Below are 16,885 nucleotides of genomic sequence, written 5' to 3' on the forward strand. Positions count from 1 at the left end.
TGTGATCTTAATATTTGAAGTGTCATATAGAAGTGATTAACATATACATGTACATTGTCTTTAATTATGTGGTTTTGTGACTATCAGTTATTAGTCGGTGAATTAACAAAAATTGAGGTAAATGTCTCTGTTTGATTTTTGTGTTTGTCTGGTGAGTTTGTCATATTTAGTCCGCAATAAGACAGATCTGTTTTTAAGATGGGGTTAGATTAGTGAGGGATTGGGGTTTACACAACATCAGTCAGAAAATTTAACCGGTGACAGTTTTGTAATGAAACCTAGGTATTGATTTGTATTAAGAACGAGGAACACGCCAGAAATGCTGAAACAATGTTTTTGTTCAGTGTGTCATTTTGAAATGAAAACATAGGTTCATAATGTTCCTATATGAAATAAATCAAATTAGTATGATTCAGAATTTTTAAATGTGGGATAAATGAAACAATTATTTGCATTTTGTGTGTTTTCAGTGGGTGAATTTTGTAAGGTTGCATGACTCTAAAACAAGTTGAAAATTTCATTTCATTTTTAGTGTTTATGAATATACATAATTCTGTTATAAGACTACATTATAAGTTTGTGTTATGCTTATTTGTATGTTGATATAATGCATATTCAGAAATATTAGCTTGATATATTCTTTCCAGAAATATCTATCTAATACCCTATCCAGAAATGTCAGCAGCATGTCTTAAAACTTAGAAACGTAGTAGAATTTAGCATTTCCATCTCAAGAAAGATTTGTTTTACATATATTCATCAAATGCTTTTATAGATATATTACAATTTTGGACATACCTAATTTAATGACTGACATTCTCACTTTACAGGAAGTTCATAATGAGCTTCAGGACATGGAACCAGTCATATCGAGGCTCCAGTCTGATGGTTCCCAGCTCATGCGCAAGAGCCAGGATCCAGCCTCATCAAATATCAAGCAGAACATGCAGTTGCTGCAGCAGACGTGGGAACATGTGAAAACAAGATCAGCTGATAGAAAGGTAATTTGATAAAGATTTTATACAATTTGTTGAAATAAATGACGTTCTGAATGGATCAGAAATGTTTTGGAAAAAATGTTATGTCGAAATTTTTAGTGTTGGATATACAGTACAACCTTTGTTGAAGGCAACACCTGTCTACAAAAGTGGATATTTTCTTCCTGTAAGATAAAAGTTTTAGTGAATTGACCTCTCTAAAGGAGCTTCTCTACAAAGAACACATAGGTGGTTGTTGTAGAGAAGTTGTACTGTACACAATAGCAAGATCTTCTGTTGCTTATGTGTTGCTTTTAACTTTCGATTGGTGGCTGATGTTGCTCTTTGTCTAATGTAAATGGTTAATTTTTAAATAAAAATAAATATTTAATTATCTGAATATTGCATACAGATAAAGCAGAAAAAACTACTTCTTGTATTACTTTATTCCTTATAACCTTTGGTATTTCAGTACTCATTGAATGTTTCAAACACTCGAAATGCCATATATGACATCTCGTAATGAACCACCTTGTTACACAATCAACGCAATTGATTTGAATATTGTATTAAAACCCAAAAATGAAACTGAACAGTACTTGCCTATTTTGTTTTTCAAAATGAAATAATGTTTTTAGTGGCAAATGGGAGTACATTTTGTACTTTAAATGAATAAAGAGTTTATTCAAGTTGCACTTGTACAGAGATTGGTAGAACATAGGGATCATTTCTGTTATAATATGTGGTCGGTTTTTCAGTGAATTTCTTACTGTAAAGTATGAAATTCAACTTCCGTGAGTAATCTTAAACATTAATGTTTTTCAGTAGAAAAATGAAAATGAGTCATGATAAATTAGATAATTAAATCCCCAAGTAAGAGACTTGGAGTCTTTCCTGAATGTGTAAACTTTACATTTGTTGTTGTGTTTTGCAGGGAAAACTTGAACAAGCAGTAAGCCAGGCCAACAACTTCCACGCTGATCTGAACACGTTTATCGCGTGGATAACGGACACGGAAAAGATACTGAACAGTATGAAGCCGGTGAGCAGGGTGATTGCTCACGTCTCTGAACAAATTAAAGATCAAAAGGTAATGTTTTATCTGCAACTGTTTTAAGATAATGTACCATTTCTTCACCACTAGTCATGTGGAGAAGTTGGCACTTTTACAGTTTAATGCTGTGTGAACATGTTTTGATTAACTTGAATTTAATTTCAGCTCCTAAAAAGTATAATAATACTGTAAATTAGAGAGGTTTCAGTTTTACCTATTAGTATAAAAAGTTATAGCTCAAAATTTTTGTGTTGCGATTTTACTTTGCAGATTGAAAAATAACCTGTCTCAAATTTCAGGCTTTACAAAAAGATATAGCTGTCCATCGCGAGTCTATGATCAAACTTGACAAGACTGGAACGCATCTCAAGTACTTCAGTCAGAAACAGGATGTTGTTCTCATCAAGAACCTCTTGTCTAGCGTGCAACAACGCTGGGAAAAGATTGTGTCTCGCAGTGCGGAGAGGACACGTTTTCTTGAGAGGGGATACAAAGAGGCTGAACAGGTATAACAAGATGTTACTATAACTTTGTAAGCCGATGAGATTTCAGATAAGAAAATAGAAGTGTATAGTATGTAGTTGTGGGAAGGGGCTGGCTCTGAGGCTGAATGGTTAAGGTTGCTAACTGAATCACTTGCAAATCATTGCTGAAGGCTCACTTGTAGTGTAGAACTCTATATTGTGAGGAAGTCTGTAGCTGGCTTGCAGAATGAAGATGGTTCTACCCAGGTTCTTGAAGTCGAGGGGAAGCTTAGAACTGTAACCACTAAGAAAAGTTGGAAAATCAGCATATGACCTGTACTTGAGTCAATATGATATTCAACTTAGGATAAGCTTTACTGGAGAATGCAGTACCCTGATACACAGTTTTAGGGTGATTCATTTTCTGATGTTTCGACATGGAAAGTTTTTGTGAACAGAATGTTAAACAGAATTATCTTTCCGGAAACTTAAGAATATGAAAAGTTTTCAGATTCTGTTGGCTGATTTAAAAATGTTTTTAATGTTGTTAACTGAAATAATAATTCTGGTTAACATAAGTCTGTAACTGCCATTTTAAATATATTTTGATTAAAACAATATATGGATATTTTCTTGTACTTTTCAGTTCAATGAGATGTTGAAGGACCTAATGGGTTGGCTAAATGAGTCAGAGCAGCACTTGAATATGGATCACTCTGTAGGCAATGACCCTGTCAAGATCAAAGCACAGATTGCCAAGCATAAGGTATGTTTTGCTAAGCGTAATGATTCTAATAAATGCCTGTAATGTACTAGAAATGAAAAGAAAAAAATGTCAAAAAGTATATATCACCACACTGAGGGATGTATTTTATCCCAGTACATACTGTAATACGCAAATATGATTTCCATGTGAATTAAATCTGTATATATAGTATAGCGCTTTGGTTTGTTTACATGAATATCACTTTTTGTGTTCAATATCTCTTCTATGGACCATCATGTGACCAGTTATCTACCAATGAGATAAGTGGAATTTATGAGTCGCAAAATAATACATGTTATTTCGTGCATTGTTCCTAAACAGGAGTTCCAGAAGAGCTTAGGTGCTAAGCAGCCTGTCTATGACAACGTGAATCGTGCTGGCCGCACTCTGAAGGAAAGATCCCCCGAAGAGGATATACCCATTCTTAACGAGATGTTACACCAGCTTAAACAGAAGTGGAACGCCATCTGTGGAAAATCTGTTGACAGGTAAAGTATTGAACCACATTTACGCCCTAAGGAAAAACAGGAAAAATCAAACTTGATCTAACAGAATATAATATATATCGTCACCTCAGTGCAAAAAGTGGATAACTACATTGACTTAAAGAAGGACTTATTCACTTTTTGCGCTAAGGTGACGATATATAGTTTAAACAGAAAATGAGATGGCATTTAGTTCAACTGAGTTCTTTTCCTCTAAGAAAGAAAAGATAAAAACTAAAACTACTGTTAGAAGTAACAGGTATAACAAATGTAGGCTATGAGAGTTGTTTTTTTATTTCAGGTACATTGTATGTCTTCATAAAATGAAAATGGTAAAACAGTAAGATAAAAAGTTAGATGTACAAAATACGATTATTAGATTCAGTATGTTACAATTAAATGAAATGATTTACATTCAGACCTACCTACCTTAACTGTGACCTGTATTCGGCAGCCACTTCCCTTGTGAAGCCAGTCAGCTAACTTCCCTTTGCTAATTTCAACTTGTCTTAAGCAGTCACCTGCCTTAAGCAACCGGGTAATGTCACTTTCTTAGCTGGCTGTATAATAAAAGTTTTACTGTATTCCGTATTATTGGTTTTCAGACAAAGGAAACTGGAAGAAGCCCTCCTATTCTCTGGTCAGTTTAACGATGCTCTACAGGCACTGTTAGATTGGTTAGCGAAAGTTGAACCAGGACTTGGTGAGGACCAGATGGTCCACGGTGACATTGACACAGTCAACAACCTCGTAGAGGAACACAAGGTAACGATACACAAAGTTTTCATGAAAGTGTAACTAGCATATTCTTTTAGGTAGTCAGATAATAAGAAAATTTATTGTACTGTGTCTGGCTGCCTTTTATCACAATTTACAAGGGTGCAATTTCTACAATAACATCATTTTTGAAAATTTCACGACATAACCTTGAGAAAAATTGTCCTTTATAAAGTTAAGAAGTACTTGAAAAGTCTTTGAAAACTACTTAAGTTTTGTCTCAGATGTTCTGTATGAACCCTGCGACATAAACTTTAGTAGAACAAGAAAACGCTATGATTTCCAGCAGCTTTAAAACTGACTGTGTAAACCAGCAATGGTAGATATTTAACAGATTTCCTTGTAAGTTAGGTTATAAAGTGTTTGGGACATTGTTAAAGTGTAAATGTGTTTCTCTCACCAGGCATTCCAGCAAGAGTTAGGAGCTAGAGCCAACAATGTGTCCTTTGTTCGTAAACGAGCTCGTGAGCTCTTGGAGAAATCAGAAGAGGACACATCACAGCAACAAGCTCAGCTCATAGAGCTCACAACAATGTGGGACCGTGTTTGTAAGCTCAGCGTGAACAAACAAGAAAGACTCGAACAAGCTCAGAAACTGGTAAAATTGATTCATGAATGGAAATTGAAATATTTAATGTTAATTTATCTAATGTACCTTATATAGCCTAACTTCATGTTTGAAATGGGCAGAAGTTTAAAGCATTATTAGGCAAAAGGTCTTTTTGATACAGTAACATATTTAACATTTTAAATTTGTCTTTTGTGTAAATGTTATTTAGTAATTGATTTGTTATAAGCTGTTTTCATAGTTTTCAAATTGTGAAGAATATAATATTCTTTTTAAAATGCGGTGACGCATTTACATTGTACATTGATATTGCAGGCTGAAGATTTCCACAAGAAGGCGCAAGGTTTAATTGCCTGGCTAGCTACAGCCGAGCGCCAGCTCAGATATAAAGGTCCGCTTCCGGATGAGGAAAGCGAGGTTATCAAACAGATCGAGGAACACAAGACGTTCGAGGAGGAGTTTCTACGCCAGGAGGGTATACTGCGGGAAACCCTGAATATCGGACAGGACATCATGAAAAGATGCCATCCTGATGCTGTATCTACTCTCAAACATTGGCTGTCCGTGCTGAAGGCAAGATGGGAAGAGGTAGGTATTGTACATGGAAATCTATGTTTAAGTGCTTAAATTCATTTTTACTCAAGAGGCAAAGATAACTTTAGTTTCAGGACTGTGATTATATCGATATATCTGACTTGGTTGTGTCAGTGATATTAAGTTCATGAACCTTTATTTAAAAGGATGCAATGCATTTTGAAAAAACTTTGATCTAGGTATCTTTATTAGGAAGGCAGTGTGACAGGAAAGGCCGTACCGGCGACAGCAACCATCAGAACAAATCAACACCCTTTACAATATTTACAAATTTATTTACAAAAGATGATTATTAACAATGAATAGATATGAAAAGAAAAAAAAACCGATTATAAGAAAGAAAAAAAAAAGAAAGTTCAGTATCTCTAGATACAAAAGTTCTTATAGTCCATTCTAATCTGACGTGACACAGGTCTTTAATGTAATTGTGAACTTTAAGTAGCACAAACAAAACATACCTAAAAATCCAGTCCCTTTAAACCGTGAATACGTTGATTCCGTATTGGCTCCCTATGGTGGTAGGTGATTGCATCCCTGAGCTGACTTCAGAGGATAACAAAAATCATCGTCTTTGCGGTTTACGGCACAACCATGGGACGAAAGCTCTGCGCTGGGAATATCACATCCAGGCGAGTGAAGACAAGTAAACCTCGGGCATTGTACTTCCGGGTTATGACATCACCAGGCAAAATCGTCTGGCGGAAGAAGCTAAAATATATAACATATGGTAAGCACCATAGCAAAACAAATAAGTCAGGGCATAAAACTGCTCCTTTGGGTACACCATACCTCCGTAGGCTCCCATAAATAATATGTGCTACTTATACAAAACATATGTGCTACTAAGTTCATACGTCACATGATTAAAATACGTCACTTATTACTTCCATTATTACAAAGATTACTTACTTGAAAGACTAAAGTTAAAGTATGAAAAAGATATGAAAAGTTTATGATGAAACATTATAGATACGGACATGATAAACTGCAGCCATTATTTACAACTACAAATTAACAAAATTCAATGTAAATCAAACGTTATATGATAGTTGGCATCCATATAATATCTAATGGCATACACTAAAACGGACATTGTATGTATATGCAATAGACTGGCACACAATTTCATATTACAATAATATATTACATACATGGTACTAGACTTGCCATATAGATTTATACATAACAATACAATGCAGTAATGGCGTTCCATAATTAACAAAATGTTTGACATAAGTTTTTGAAACAGTGCTTTATAAATATCATGTTACAAATTTCAGTATAAATCTAACATCTTATATAGATGAAACATTTTAGATTCCTCTTTCGAAATAATTTACAAAAGTCTGAAAAATTTAATAAATCATCCTGACATACCGAAACTAGCCAAAATCATGTGCCGAAAAGTAAATGTTACAGAATTCTGTAGAATGCACAAAAATTTACCAAATAAAAATCGTTATGCAAAAATCATACAAAAATCTAACAAATAAATTTCTTACCTCGATCGAGCATAAATTTCTAGCAAGAAAATAATTCAGACATAGATTCGTCTATAAAGTCGTAAGGTGGTGTGCGCAAGGCATATCTAGTCCAGTCTATTTAAAGGATAATGTCCCGCCAAATACTAAATTTCATGGGATTCACGGCTAAGCCGTGGACTCTTACTATTTCTATTTTCACGGGATTCACGATATAGCCGGGAAATCTAACTACTTTGGCGCGAATTGAAATTGACAATTTGAGGCCCATTATAGTGGTTTTGGGGATAAAAACATAAATTACTGAAGTTTATAAAATATCAACTTTCTTATTACTGAACAGAATTTAATGAAATTTACATGGAAATTTATGTTATGAAATACAGAAAAATATAAGAGGTATTTCATGCGTGAAATCTGACATTTACCTCAATAACTCAAAAATTTACAAAAAGATGATGCAATACCTGCATTTACAATACATATAAAATAAGGCCCGTATGTCAATTTGTGACAGGCAGTTATTGTGTCAGTGTGTCAGACATGATACCGTCCTGCTGGAAAATAAAACCTTCAAAACAGGCAAATATTTTGTGCATATAATCAAGGATGCAGATAATAATCCTTGTTTTTGTGTTGGAATCAAAATGAAATATCTCAAATAGTGATTTTCTCTTGAATTAAATCATTGTCATTCAGATGTATATTATTATATCACTTGGGCTGCACCCAGATGATATAATCTCTTCACGTCTGAACTACCAGTGATTTTATTCAACGACAAATCACTGTTTGGAATATGTTATTTCTTACATAAAAGTATTGAGGATTGGAAATCTCTTTTCTAGGTGAGCAACTGGAGTCGGCAGAGAGGTAACAGATTACGAGACGGTTTGGCCACACAGAGGAAGAACAATCAGTTATTGGAGGAGTTGATAGCTTGGTTGAACGGGGCGGAGAACAAACTGTTCAATGACAATGCTGAACCTATACCTGACGATGTAGACATTATAACAGAACTTATGCGAGAACATGCGGTACCTATATCTTTTCTGTGTCAGACTTTTTCTGTAATTTCTGTGTATGTATGAAGGTTATCATGAGTTAAATAAAAGGAATAGTCCTTTTTTGCTAGAGGTATTATCATTTGACAAGAGGTTAAAATATATTGAAAATAGTTCATTGGGAAGTTTAACGAGAGACCGTTAGAACTAGGTCGACTCTGTGAAGTGGTTTTGATAGAATTCCAGATTATTGTCTGAAGGAAAATCCTATCATAATGCACTTACGTTTTCATTTGGAGTAAACAGTTACGACTAAAAGATTGTCATTGAGACTAAATATAACTTAGCATTTGCTTTTTTTTTTATCTGTGTGAAGTATATTTGTGCAAAAGCCAGCATTAGGGCTTTGCGACCAGTATGGATCCAGATCAGCCTGCACATTCGTGGAGGTAAAGGAACAGTATGGATGTGCACTGATCTGGATCCTTGCTGTCCGCATTGCCATCCCTAAGGCTGGTTTTCGCACAGTGGCACTCATGTAGAGTTGAATTTATTTAAATCTGCCGAATGTAAATGTTTGACTTTGAAAAGGCAGACAGCAGCTTTATCTTATATTTGCATAACTGTTTGATTGCAGGACTTCCAGAATGAGATGTCGAGTAAGCAGCCGGAGATTGATCAGGTTACCAAGGGCGACCGTCGCCAGAGGACTGGATCTATCGCTGGTGAACCAGTGTCTCACATTCCTATGTACAAAGGGCTGTCTGGCAGACGAACACCTACACCTGTCAAATATGGCACACCAAGGTCTGTGGATTGTCAGCTCTCATATATCTATAATGTACTTCAGAAAATATTGTTTGATATCACTATAGGCTTAGGTTTTGACCAATTTTAGTTTCTATTGATGCATTCTGCAAAGGTTGGTTTTTTTCTGGCTATTTGAATGAAACATTTCTGTACGTGCTTGCAGGATATTTTGTTACAACAAAACATATGTCAGGTAATGGATTAATACATTTGTTTGATGCCATGAACTTGTTTGTCTAGAATGTTAATTGTTTAAAATGAAGGACGTTTTCTACACGGTATGTGTTAATATGTTTTTGCGTCCCAATATAACCATGTCTTGGTCAAAATTCAAATACCAGTATTTTTATTTAGACGTGGCCGTGATGATGATGGTAGACGCACACCAGAAACCTATTTCAAGAATCCACGTGTCGGAGCATTGTACAATAAATGGCGTCAGGTGTGGCTGTCATCTATGGAGAGACAGAGAAGACTGCAGGAGGCTCTTGACTACCTCAAAGAGGTAAGTTGTCTTGACTACCTTAGTGAAGCAAGTTGTCTTGACTACCTTAGTGAAATAAGTTGTTTTGACTACCTTAGTGAAATAAGTTGTCTTGTCTACCTCATTGAAGTAAGTTGTCTTGACTACCTTAATGAAGTAAGTTGTTTTAATTACCTCAAGGGAGTAAATTGTTTTGACTATCTCAGTGAAGTAAGTAAGTTGTCTTGACTACCTCTGTGAAGTAAATTGTCTTGACTACCTTAGTGAAATAAGTTGTCTTGACTACCTTAATGAAGTTAGTTGTTTTAATTAACTCAAGGAAGTAAATTGTTTTGACTATCTCAGTGAAGTAAGTTGTCTTGACTACCTCAGTGAAGTAAGTTGTTTTGACTACCTTTATGAATTGAGTTGTTTTTACTACCTCAGCAAAATAACAATCTCAAAGGACTAAGTTATCATGACTACTTCAACAAAGTGAATTGTTTTGACTATCTAACAATAGAGATAGTTGATTTGACAACCCAAATTGCCTTGACTGCTTCCTTGAAATAAGTTGTCTTGAATAAAACATCAAAATAACTTGCCATGACTACCTCAGTGAAGTGAGTTTCTTTGACAACATGAATGTAGTAGCAGTGTAATGCCATTTGTCAGATGAACGAACCAGGTTGTTTGATACCTCATTGCTGGAAGCTAATTCGATTGCCTGTTTCAAACTGTTGCATGAAAAAAAAAATAATGTAATTTCGTACATATTATTAACCTTTAGCCTGCTGGCGGCAAGTGATTTTGCCTTTGAGACCAGTGCAGACCAAGATCAGCCTGCACGTCTGTGTAGGCTTATCATGGTCTGCACTGTTCGCTATTCAGTCAGTAAATTTTCAGTAAACACCCCTTTGAATAGTAAATGGTACTGCCCAAATTGAATGATGGATCAGTCCATTTTAAATTTTAGCAGGTTAAAGGTTAATGTTTGACATTGCATGTGGTCTGACTGATATTTATATACTTTTTCAGTTGGAGAGAATGAAGAACTTCAAGTTTGATGATTGGAGAAAACGTTACCTTACCTGGATGCACCATAATAAATCTCGTATCATGGACTTTTTCCGGCGGCAAGATCGCGACCGTGATGGAAAGGTCACAAGGGCCGAGTTCATTGAAGGAATTATGATGTCCAGTAAGATATTTGTATTTTTCATTCAACTTCATCATGTGAAATCTCATATTTTAGTCATTCTGTTGTCAACTTTTATCAGAGTTGGGGAAGCTTTAATATGAAATAAAAAAACAGTGTTCAGTTGGATTTAGCACTGTTACGAATAGTCCAAGTGCTCCATTTGCTGTAAATACATTAACCTTTACCCTGCTTAATTTCTAAAATGGACTGGTCCATCATTCTATTTGAGCAGTATCATTTATTATCCAAAGGGGTGTTCAATGAAAATTTACTGACTGAATAGCGAACAGTGCAGACCATGATCTTGGTCTGCTCTGGTCGCAAAGGCAGAATCAATTGCCGCCAGCAGGCTAAAGGTTAAAAGTTAGATACCAGTATGAATAGAATAGATGCTTATAGACATTACAGTACAGAAACTGATTTCACGGCCGTTAACTTAATAAGGGGTATTAACAAAATGTTTTGTAGGGTTCCAGACAACACCTATGGAAATGGAAGCCGTTGCAAACATATTTGATCGTGACGGTGATGGTTACATAGATTATAACGAATTCGTCTCGGCACTTCGACCCAACAGAGACGTAAGTATTAAATGTTATTTTAATTATGTACACATCGGGTTTTATTTTTATATCTCTGGCAGAATTTTCTATTTTTGATGTGGTATATTTTTAGAACTCGGTGTTTTGCATTGTTACTGAAATTTAACATAACATTTACTGCAGAACTAGATTCTCGAATAAATTAATGTAAATACGGAATTGAAATCTTCGATATTTGATAAACAAAAATTTTAAACAGCAGTATGTCTGAATATCCTTAGCTAGACTCATAGATTTAGGATTTTCCGTAGAACTTGTGTGAAATAGTTCTCTAGTTTGATCTATATCTGCGTCTTTTCTTTTGTAAGTCAAAATTTTTTTGTTAGTCTGTTCTACATACTTCTGAATATTTCACAACATAAAACACACTTAATGATTAGAGAGAAAAGTAGGTCATTTATGCTTTAAAGGGTTTATATATAAAAGGCCCACGAGTTGAAGGGATATGTAATCTAGTCACGCTGGAGAAAGGGAATATTTACACGTTGATTATATATCTACACATATGCCTTCCACTATGTTTGTGATGTGTAATTTCTGTCATATGTTTGTTAATACTAATAAGCTGTTACAAACTTGTTTTATGTATTTCATAAAATTATGCGGTGTACTAAAAATATTTTTTACTTTGGCAGAAAAGCGCATGCTCTTTTTAATGTCTTTATTGTAGGTCTTTGTAATTATTATTTTACCCTTTAAATATTATTTTATTTAAAAAAAAAATATATAAATAAAAAAAAAATCACCCCTTGATCCTTGAATGGATTTATCTGAGATATAAGTGCGGAAGAGTCCATAGTAAAGTTTCAGGGGGTGAAAAAAGTAAAAATTGTTATAATGGAATGTGCTAGTGGTAAATTGATAGCGGCAATGCATAGGTTTATATTGGCTGTTGATGTTTTGCTATATAATAGGCTTGCCTTCCATTACATGTTGTATATTATCTGTTCATTTTTGTTTATTTAAAACTAGAATGAAAACTTAAAGGAAATTGAACAGAAGAAAAGAGTAAGAGGAAGTCTTTAACCACTATGAATGCATTGTCTGTCCATCTGTTCTATATAAAAACTTGGTGGTTATGTCTGTCCGCTCCGAAAGCATATTATAACTATGTTTTTCTGTCTGCGTTATAAAACTTGTCATTATTTAAGGTTGCATGTCGTTTTAAAGACTGCATGTGAGGCAGTGCTTAATGAATTTTGTTTCCCTTTAACAAATGAGTTTTTAAAAAAATAAGTTTTAAAAGTCAGATTAGATGGTGAAAAGATTTCTTTTTCTAGTGAAAATGGTATAAAAAACTGAATTTTCCATAAAGCATGTCAGTTCAGAAGTTGAGTTTTTCCTTTAAGTTGGTGGACCAGCATTGGCAATACTTTTTGGTAATTTCTATGTAATTGTACATTCTCCATATGAATTTTCAGCATTCCCCAACTAGTACAGGAAACCGTGTATGAGTTTCATAAATGACCTAAAAATGCTGAAATAAATGTAATGTACACAAAAACTTGATCACACTGAAATTGCAAATGCCAAATGCAGGTCCGCTACATTAAAAGGAAACTAGATCGCACCGAAATTGCCAGTGCCAATTGCAGGTCCACTACTTTAAAAAGAAACTTGATCACATCGAAATTGCAGATGATAATTGCACGTCTGCAACCTTAAAAGAAAAAAAAAAGGGAGACAAAATGATAGTTCATCTTATTTTGCCTTAGTATCTGTTACACCAAAATGCAAAGCATTTATTCAAAGCTACAGTCATACCCTTACTCCATGTATCTTTCTCCACAGAAAACTAAAGGCACATACAAAAAGGTAACGGTTTCACAATTAACCATCTTTACAGGTTGTCACGGAAACAAAGCCCTCTCTCAGTTTCCAGAAATCAGTGATTTATTACTCCGTTTGAAATATTTTTGCCTTTTTTACCCCGTCTGCTTACGCACGTTGATTTACGGGCATGTCTTTTGTTTGCATGCTTTTGAAGTAGTCAGTTATTAAAAGCAGTGAAGATGGTATTTTGTTTGCTAACACATGGAAGTTTGGGTCATGGTTAAATGCTGGTTTTCGGAAGTGAATGGCGATTTGGATGAACAAATTTTACAGTTCATAATATCTTAGTTAAGTTGCACTTCGGAGTTATGTTTTGAAGTAACATTCTGAAAAATGAGCAGGAATTATTATTTGGTGTTAGCAGATGAAATGCATTTGAATGGAACTTGTTCTGTGATGTCACAATGTTGTAAAAAATAAGCGGCTCGAGTAATTTAGGGCTGCTTCATAAATCTGGAAACCTCATATTTGAATTGAAGGCTAAGAGCTGATCTTCTTGTTTTGGAAATTAAATCCAAAAATTAAAATTTAGTATTATGTTAATGTTTATTAAAAAAAGAAAATGATTTTAGATGGTTTAAAAGTTACAAAAGAATATGTAAAAGACTTTTTGGAAGTTTACAGTGAAGCACTGAATTTGTAAACTTTCATTACCCTTTTAAGTTAAAGGACTACTGTGGAATCATTTAATTTCGTGGGCATGAAATTTTGTTGTTTTGGTCATAACAGCAGTGTCGTGGGAATATGAATTCGTGGGTTACAACTTTTGAACATACAGTGAATGGAAATTTTACCTGTTCGTTGGGATTACATTTCGTGGATTGACTCAACCATGAAATCAACGAAAATAAGTCCCCCACGAGTATTAATGATTTCACAGTATATCTTCTGTAAGCTTAAATATTTAAACACTGTTTAAGCCTCTCTTTTGAGATAAATCGTTTCTTTAAATTAAACTAAATTTTGCAGAGAAAATAGAACAAAATTCTTCACCTCGGTACAAAAAAGTGGATATCTGCATTGATACAAAGAAGCACATTGAGGGCTGAGCCCAAAACTATTGTAACCATATATAACATAAAGATACAGTAGTTTCGCACTCAGCCAATGGTGTGCACTTTTTTGACTGAGACAAAATTTGAAGAAGTTTGATATGAAGGAATAGTAGTATGTGTAGTACCATCTTATTTTTAGATATAAAAGTAGTAGCTAGAAATGTTTATAGATCTTAGAGTAATCTCCCTTTTCCTGCTTATCCTAATACTCTGGCGCAAAAAGTGATTATCTGCATTGACTTAAAGATGCAGTTAACCAGTTATGGCACTGAGGTTATGATATGTTAAATTTCCATGCATTTGTTTTTACAAAGATTAAGAAAAAATTCACTTTCCACAATTTGTTGATAAAAAAAATCACTAATTTTATTTTTTGTCCCTGTCACTTCTGTTTGTTTTAAATGGGTCATGGAACTTATTCACATTTCTTAATTGTAATAGTATTAAGACTTTTGGTAAATGCGTAAATTTGAGTAATAACTTGAGTAAAAACTTTTTTTAGGGTCAAGTGACCCATATTTGTGTGACTGCGCCTTTAGTGACATGTTGTGTGTTTTAAGTTAAAAGACGAGTCTAATTAATGTTGTTGCATGTTAATTTGAAGTTGTGATGTTAAGAAAATAGTTCCTGGGTTATTGTTTTAGTTTTTAATTTCAGCAAATGAATTAAAGCACAACTGTTAATAGAGTAGATGTAATTTTAGCTTGCTGTAGATAGATTTTTAACCATTAATTTGCACATGAACACAATTTGTTGTATAACTTCTTTTATTTTGTAAATTCGTAAGGAGATTTATAGATTCGCTAGTGATCACCTGCTTTATACCTAGCTTTTATCTATTGGGCTGTTTTGCTGTGTTTGTCGTCGATGTTTGTTGTATCGTTTTTGTGAAGTACTTGTTTTAAATAATAGCCAGTTATAGGTATTCATTCTTTTTACTTTATTTACTGAAAGAAGGAAAGGATTTTTTTTATTTACTGCACAATAGTTGTTCATTTAATTTCCTTGTATTGTTTAATAGTATGTATCTGCCAAAGGTTGAATGATGCGGGAATTTTCTCGAGATGTATAGCACAAAAATCAAATCTTTTGAAACAATAACTTCTATTCAAATCTCAAATGTTGCCAGTCTGCCTGGTATTTTATAAATCTGATATAAAGTACACCAGGTCTGAATTTCTTTATATAACGTCAATATTTTACTTTGTGTCTAAAACAGTAGACGGCATTTCTGCATAATAAACAGAGGGCAGAGGAACAATTTTTTTTTGGTTTTCATTTACAATAAACAACTTTCTGTGTTTCAAAAATAAAAAATGACATACATTTGGAGTTGTGTCCCCTTAAGTGTTGTGTAGTTGAAAATTCTGAGTGTAACTCTCTTTGGCAGATACATAGACAGGTGTGTATAGACATTTTCTGAACCTGATTGTTACAATAAGTTTTTGTTGCTATGGTTTCAGCCTGAGCCGGTCAATGATGCAGAACTTATTCAGGACGAGGTGAAACGACAAGTGCACAAGTGTACGTGCGTCAAGCAGTACAGAATACATAAGATCGGAGAAGGAAAATACAGGGTATGCTTTCTACATCAAAGTTTACTTGACATAATACATGTAAGATAATTATAATTCTGGATTTTATTTATTTTTAAAAAATGCAGAAAAAGATAGCTGTAACTTCTGCGGGCTTTTTATGCCCCCGAAGGGAGGCATATAGTTTTTGAACCGTCTGTCAGTCTGTCCGCAATTTTCGTGTCCGGTCCATATCTTTGTCATCGATGGATGGATTTTCAAATAACTTGGCATGAATGTGTACCACAGTAAGACGACGTGTCGCGCGCAAGACCCAGGTCCGTAGCTCAAAGGTAAAGGTCACATTTAGACATTAAAGGATAGTGCATTGATGGGTGTGTCCGGTCCATATCTTTGTCATCGACGGATGGATTTTCAAATAACTTGGCATGAATGTGTACCACAGTAAGACGACGTGTCGCGCGCAAGACCCAGGTCCTTAGCTCAAAGGTCAAGGTCACACTTAGACTTTAAAGGATAGTGCATTAATGGGCATGTCCGGTCCATATCTTTGTCATCCATGGATGGATTTTTAAATAACTTGGCATGAATGTGTACCACAGTAAGACGACGTGTCATGCACAAAACCCAGGTCCGTAGCTCAAAGGTCAAGGTCACACTTAGATGTTAAAGGATAGTGCATTGATGGGCGTGTCCAGTCCATATCTTTGTCATCCATGGATGGATTTTCAAATAACTTGGCATGAATGTGTACCACAGTAAGACAACGTGTCATGCACAAGACCCAGGTCCATAGCTCAAAGGTCAAGGTCACACTTAGACGTTAAAGGTCATTTTTCATGATAGTGCATTGATGGGCGTGTCCAGTCCATATCTTTGGCATTCATGCATGGATTTTAAAATGACTACGCATGAATGTGTGACACAGTAAGACGACGTGTCGCACGCAAGACCCAGCTCCGTAGGTCAAAGGTCCTAAACTCTAACATCGGCCATAACTATTCATTCAAAGTGCCATCGGGGGCATGTGTCATCCTATGGAGACAGCTCTTGTTATAAATTTCTTTGCCTGATTGATTTTATAACAGGAATAATTGACTGTTGTGAGCTGTCTCGAGATTTTAGGACACTTCAAAAGTAAAAGTTGTGTTACTCCTGAGGGACATCTAAAGAAAATTTGGTTCTAAGAAAAGTTGTCTTTTGTATCATATTTCAT

The 16,885-nt window shown here is 34.7% G+C and overlaps 1 protein-coding gene across 1 annotated transcript in view; it reads left to right on the plus strand.

The window, feature by feature from the left end:
* LOC123524323 (microtubule-actin cross-linking factor 1, isoforms 1/2/3/4/5-like) overlaps positions 1-16,885 on the plus strand; it is a 158,373-nt gene that overhangs the window by 125,081 nt on the left and 16,407 nt on the right. The window contains exons 66-79 of the mRNA XM_053539774.1: positions 831-1,001; positions 1,912-2,067; positions 2,331-2,537; positions 3,142-3,261; positions 3,583-3,749; positions 4,352-4,511; positions 4,927-5,121; positions 5,407-5,679; positions 8,015-8,203; positions 8,808-8,977; positions 9,335-9,485; positions 10,482-10,644; positions 11,113-11,225; positions 15,598-15,711. Of these exons, the coding sequence (XP_053395749.1) occupies positions 831-1,001; positions 1,912-2,067; positions 2,331-2,537; positions 3,142-3,261; positions 3,583-3,749; positions 4,352-4,511; positions 4,927-5,121; positions 5,407-5,679; positions 8,015-8,203; positions 8,808-8,977; positions 9,335-9,485; positions 10,482-10,644; positions 11,113-11,225; positions 15,598-15,711 (2,349 nt within the window). The remainder of the gene's footprint in view (positions 1-830; positions 1,002-1,911; positions 2,068-2,330; positions 2,538-3,141; positions 3,262-3,582; positions 3,750-4,351; positions 4,512-4,926; positions 5,122-5,406; positions 5,680-8,014; positions 8,204-8,807; positions 8,978-9,334; positions 9,486-10,481; positions 10,645-11,112; positions 11,226-15,597; positions 15,712-16,885) is intronic.

This window comes from Mercenaria mercenaria, chromosome 3, assembly GCF_021730395.1.
Source record: "Mercenaria mercenaria strain notata chromosome 3, MADL_Memer_1, whole genome shotgun sequence".
Lineage (NCBI taxonomy): Eukaryota > Metazoa > Mollusca > Bivalvia > Venerida > Veneridae > Mercenaria > Mercenaria mercenaria.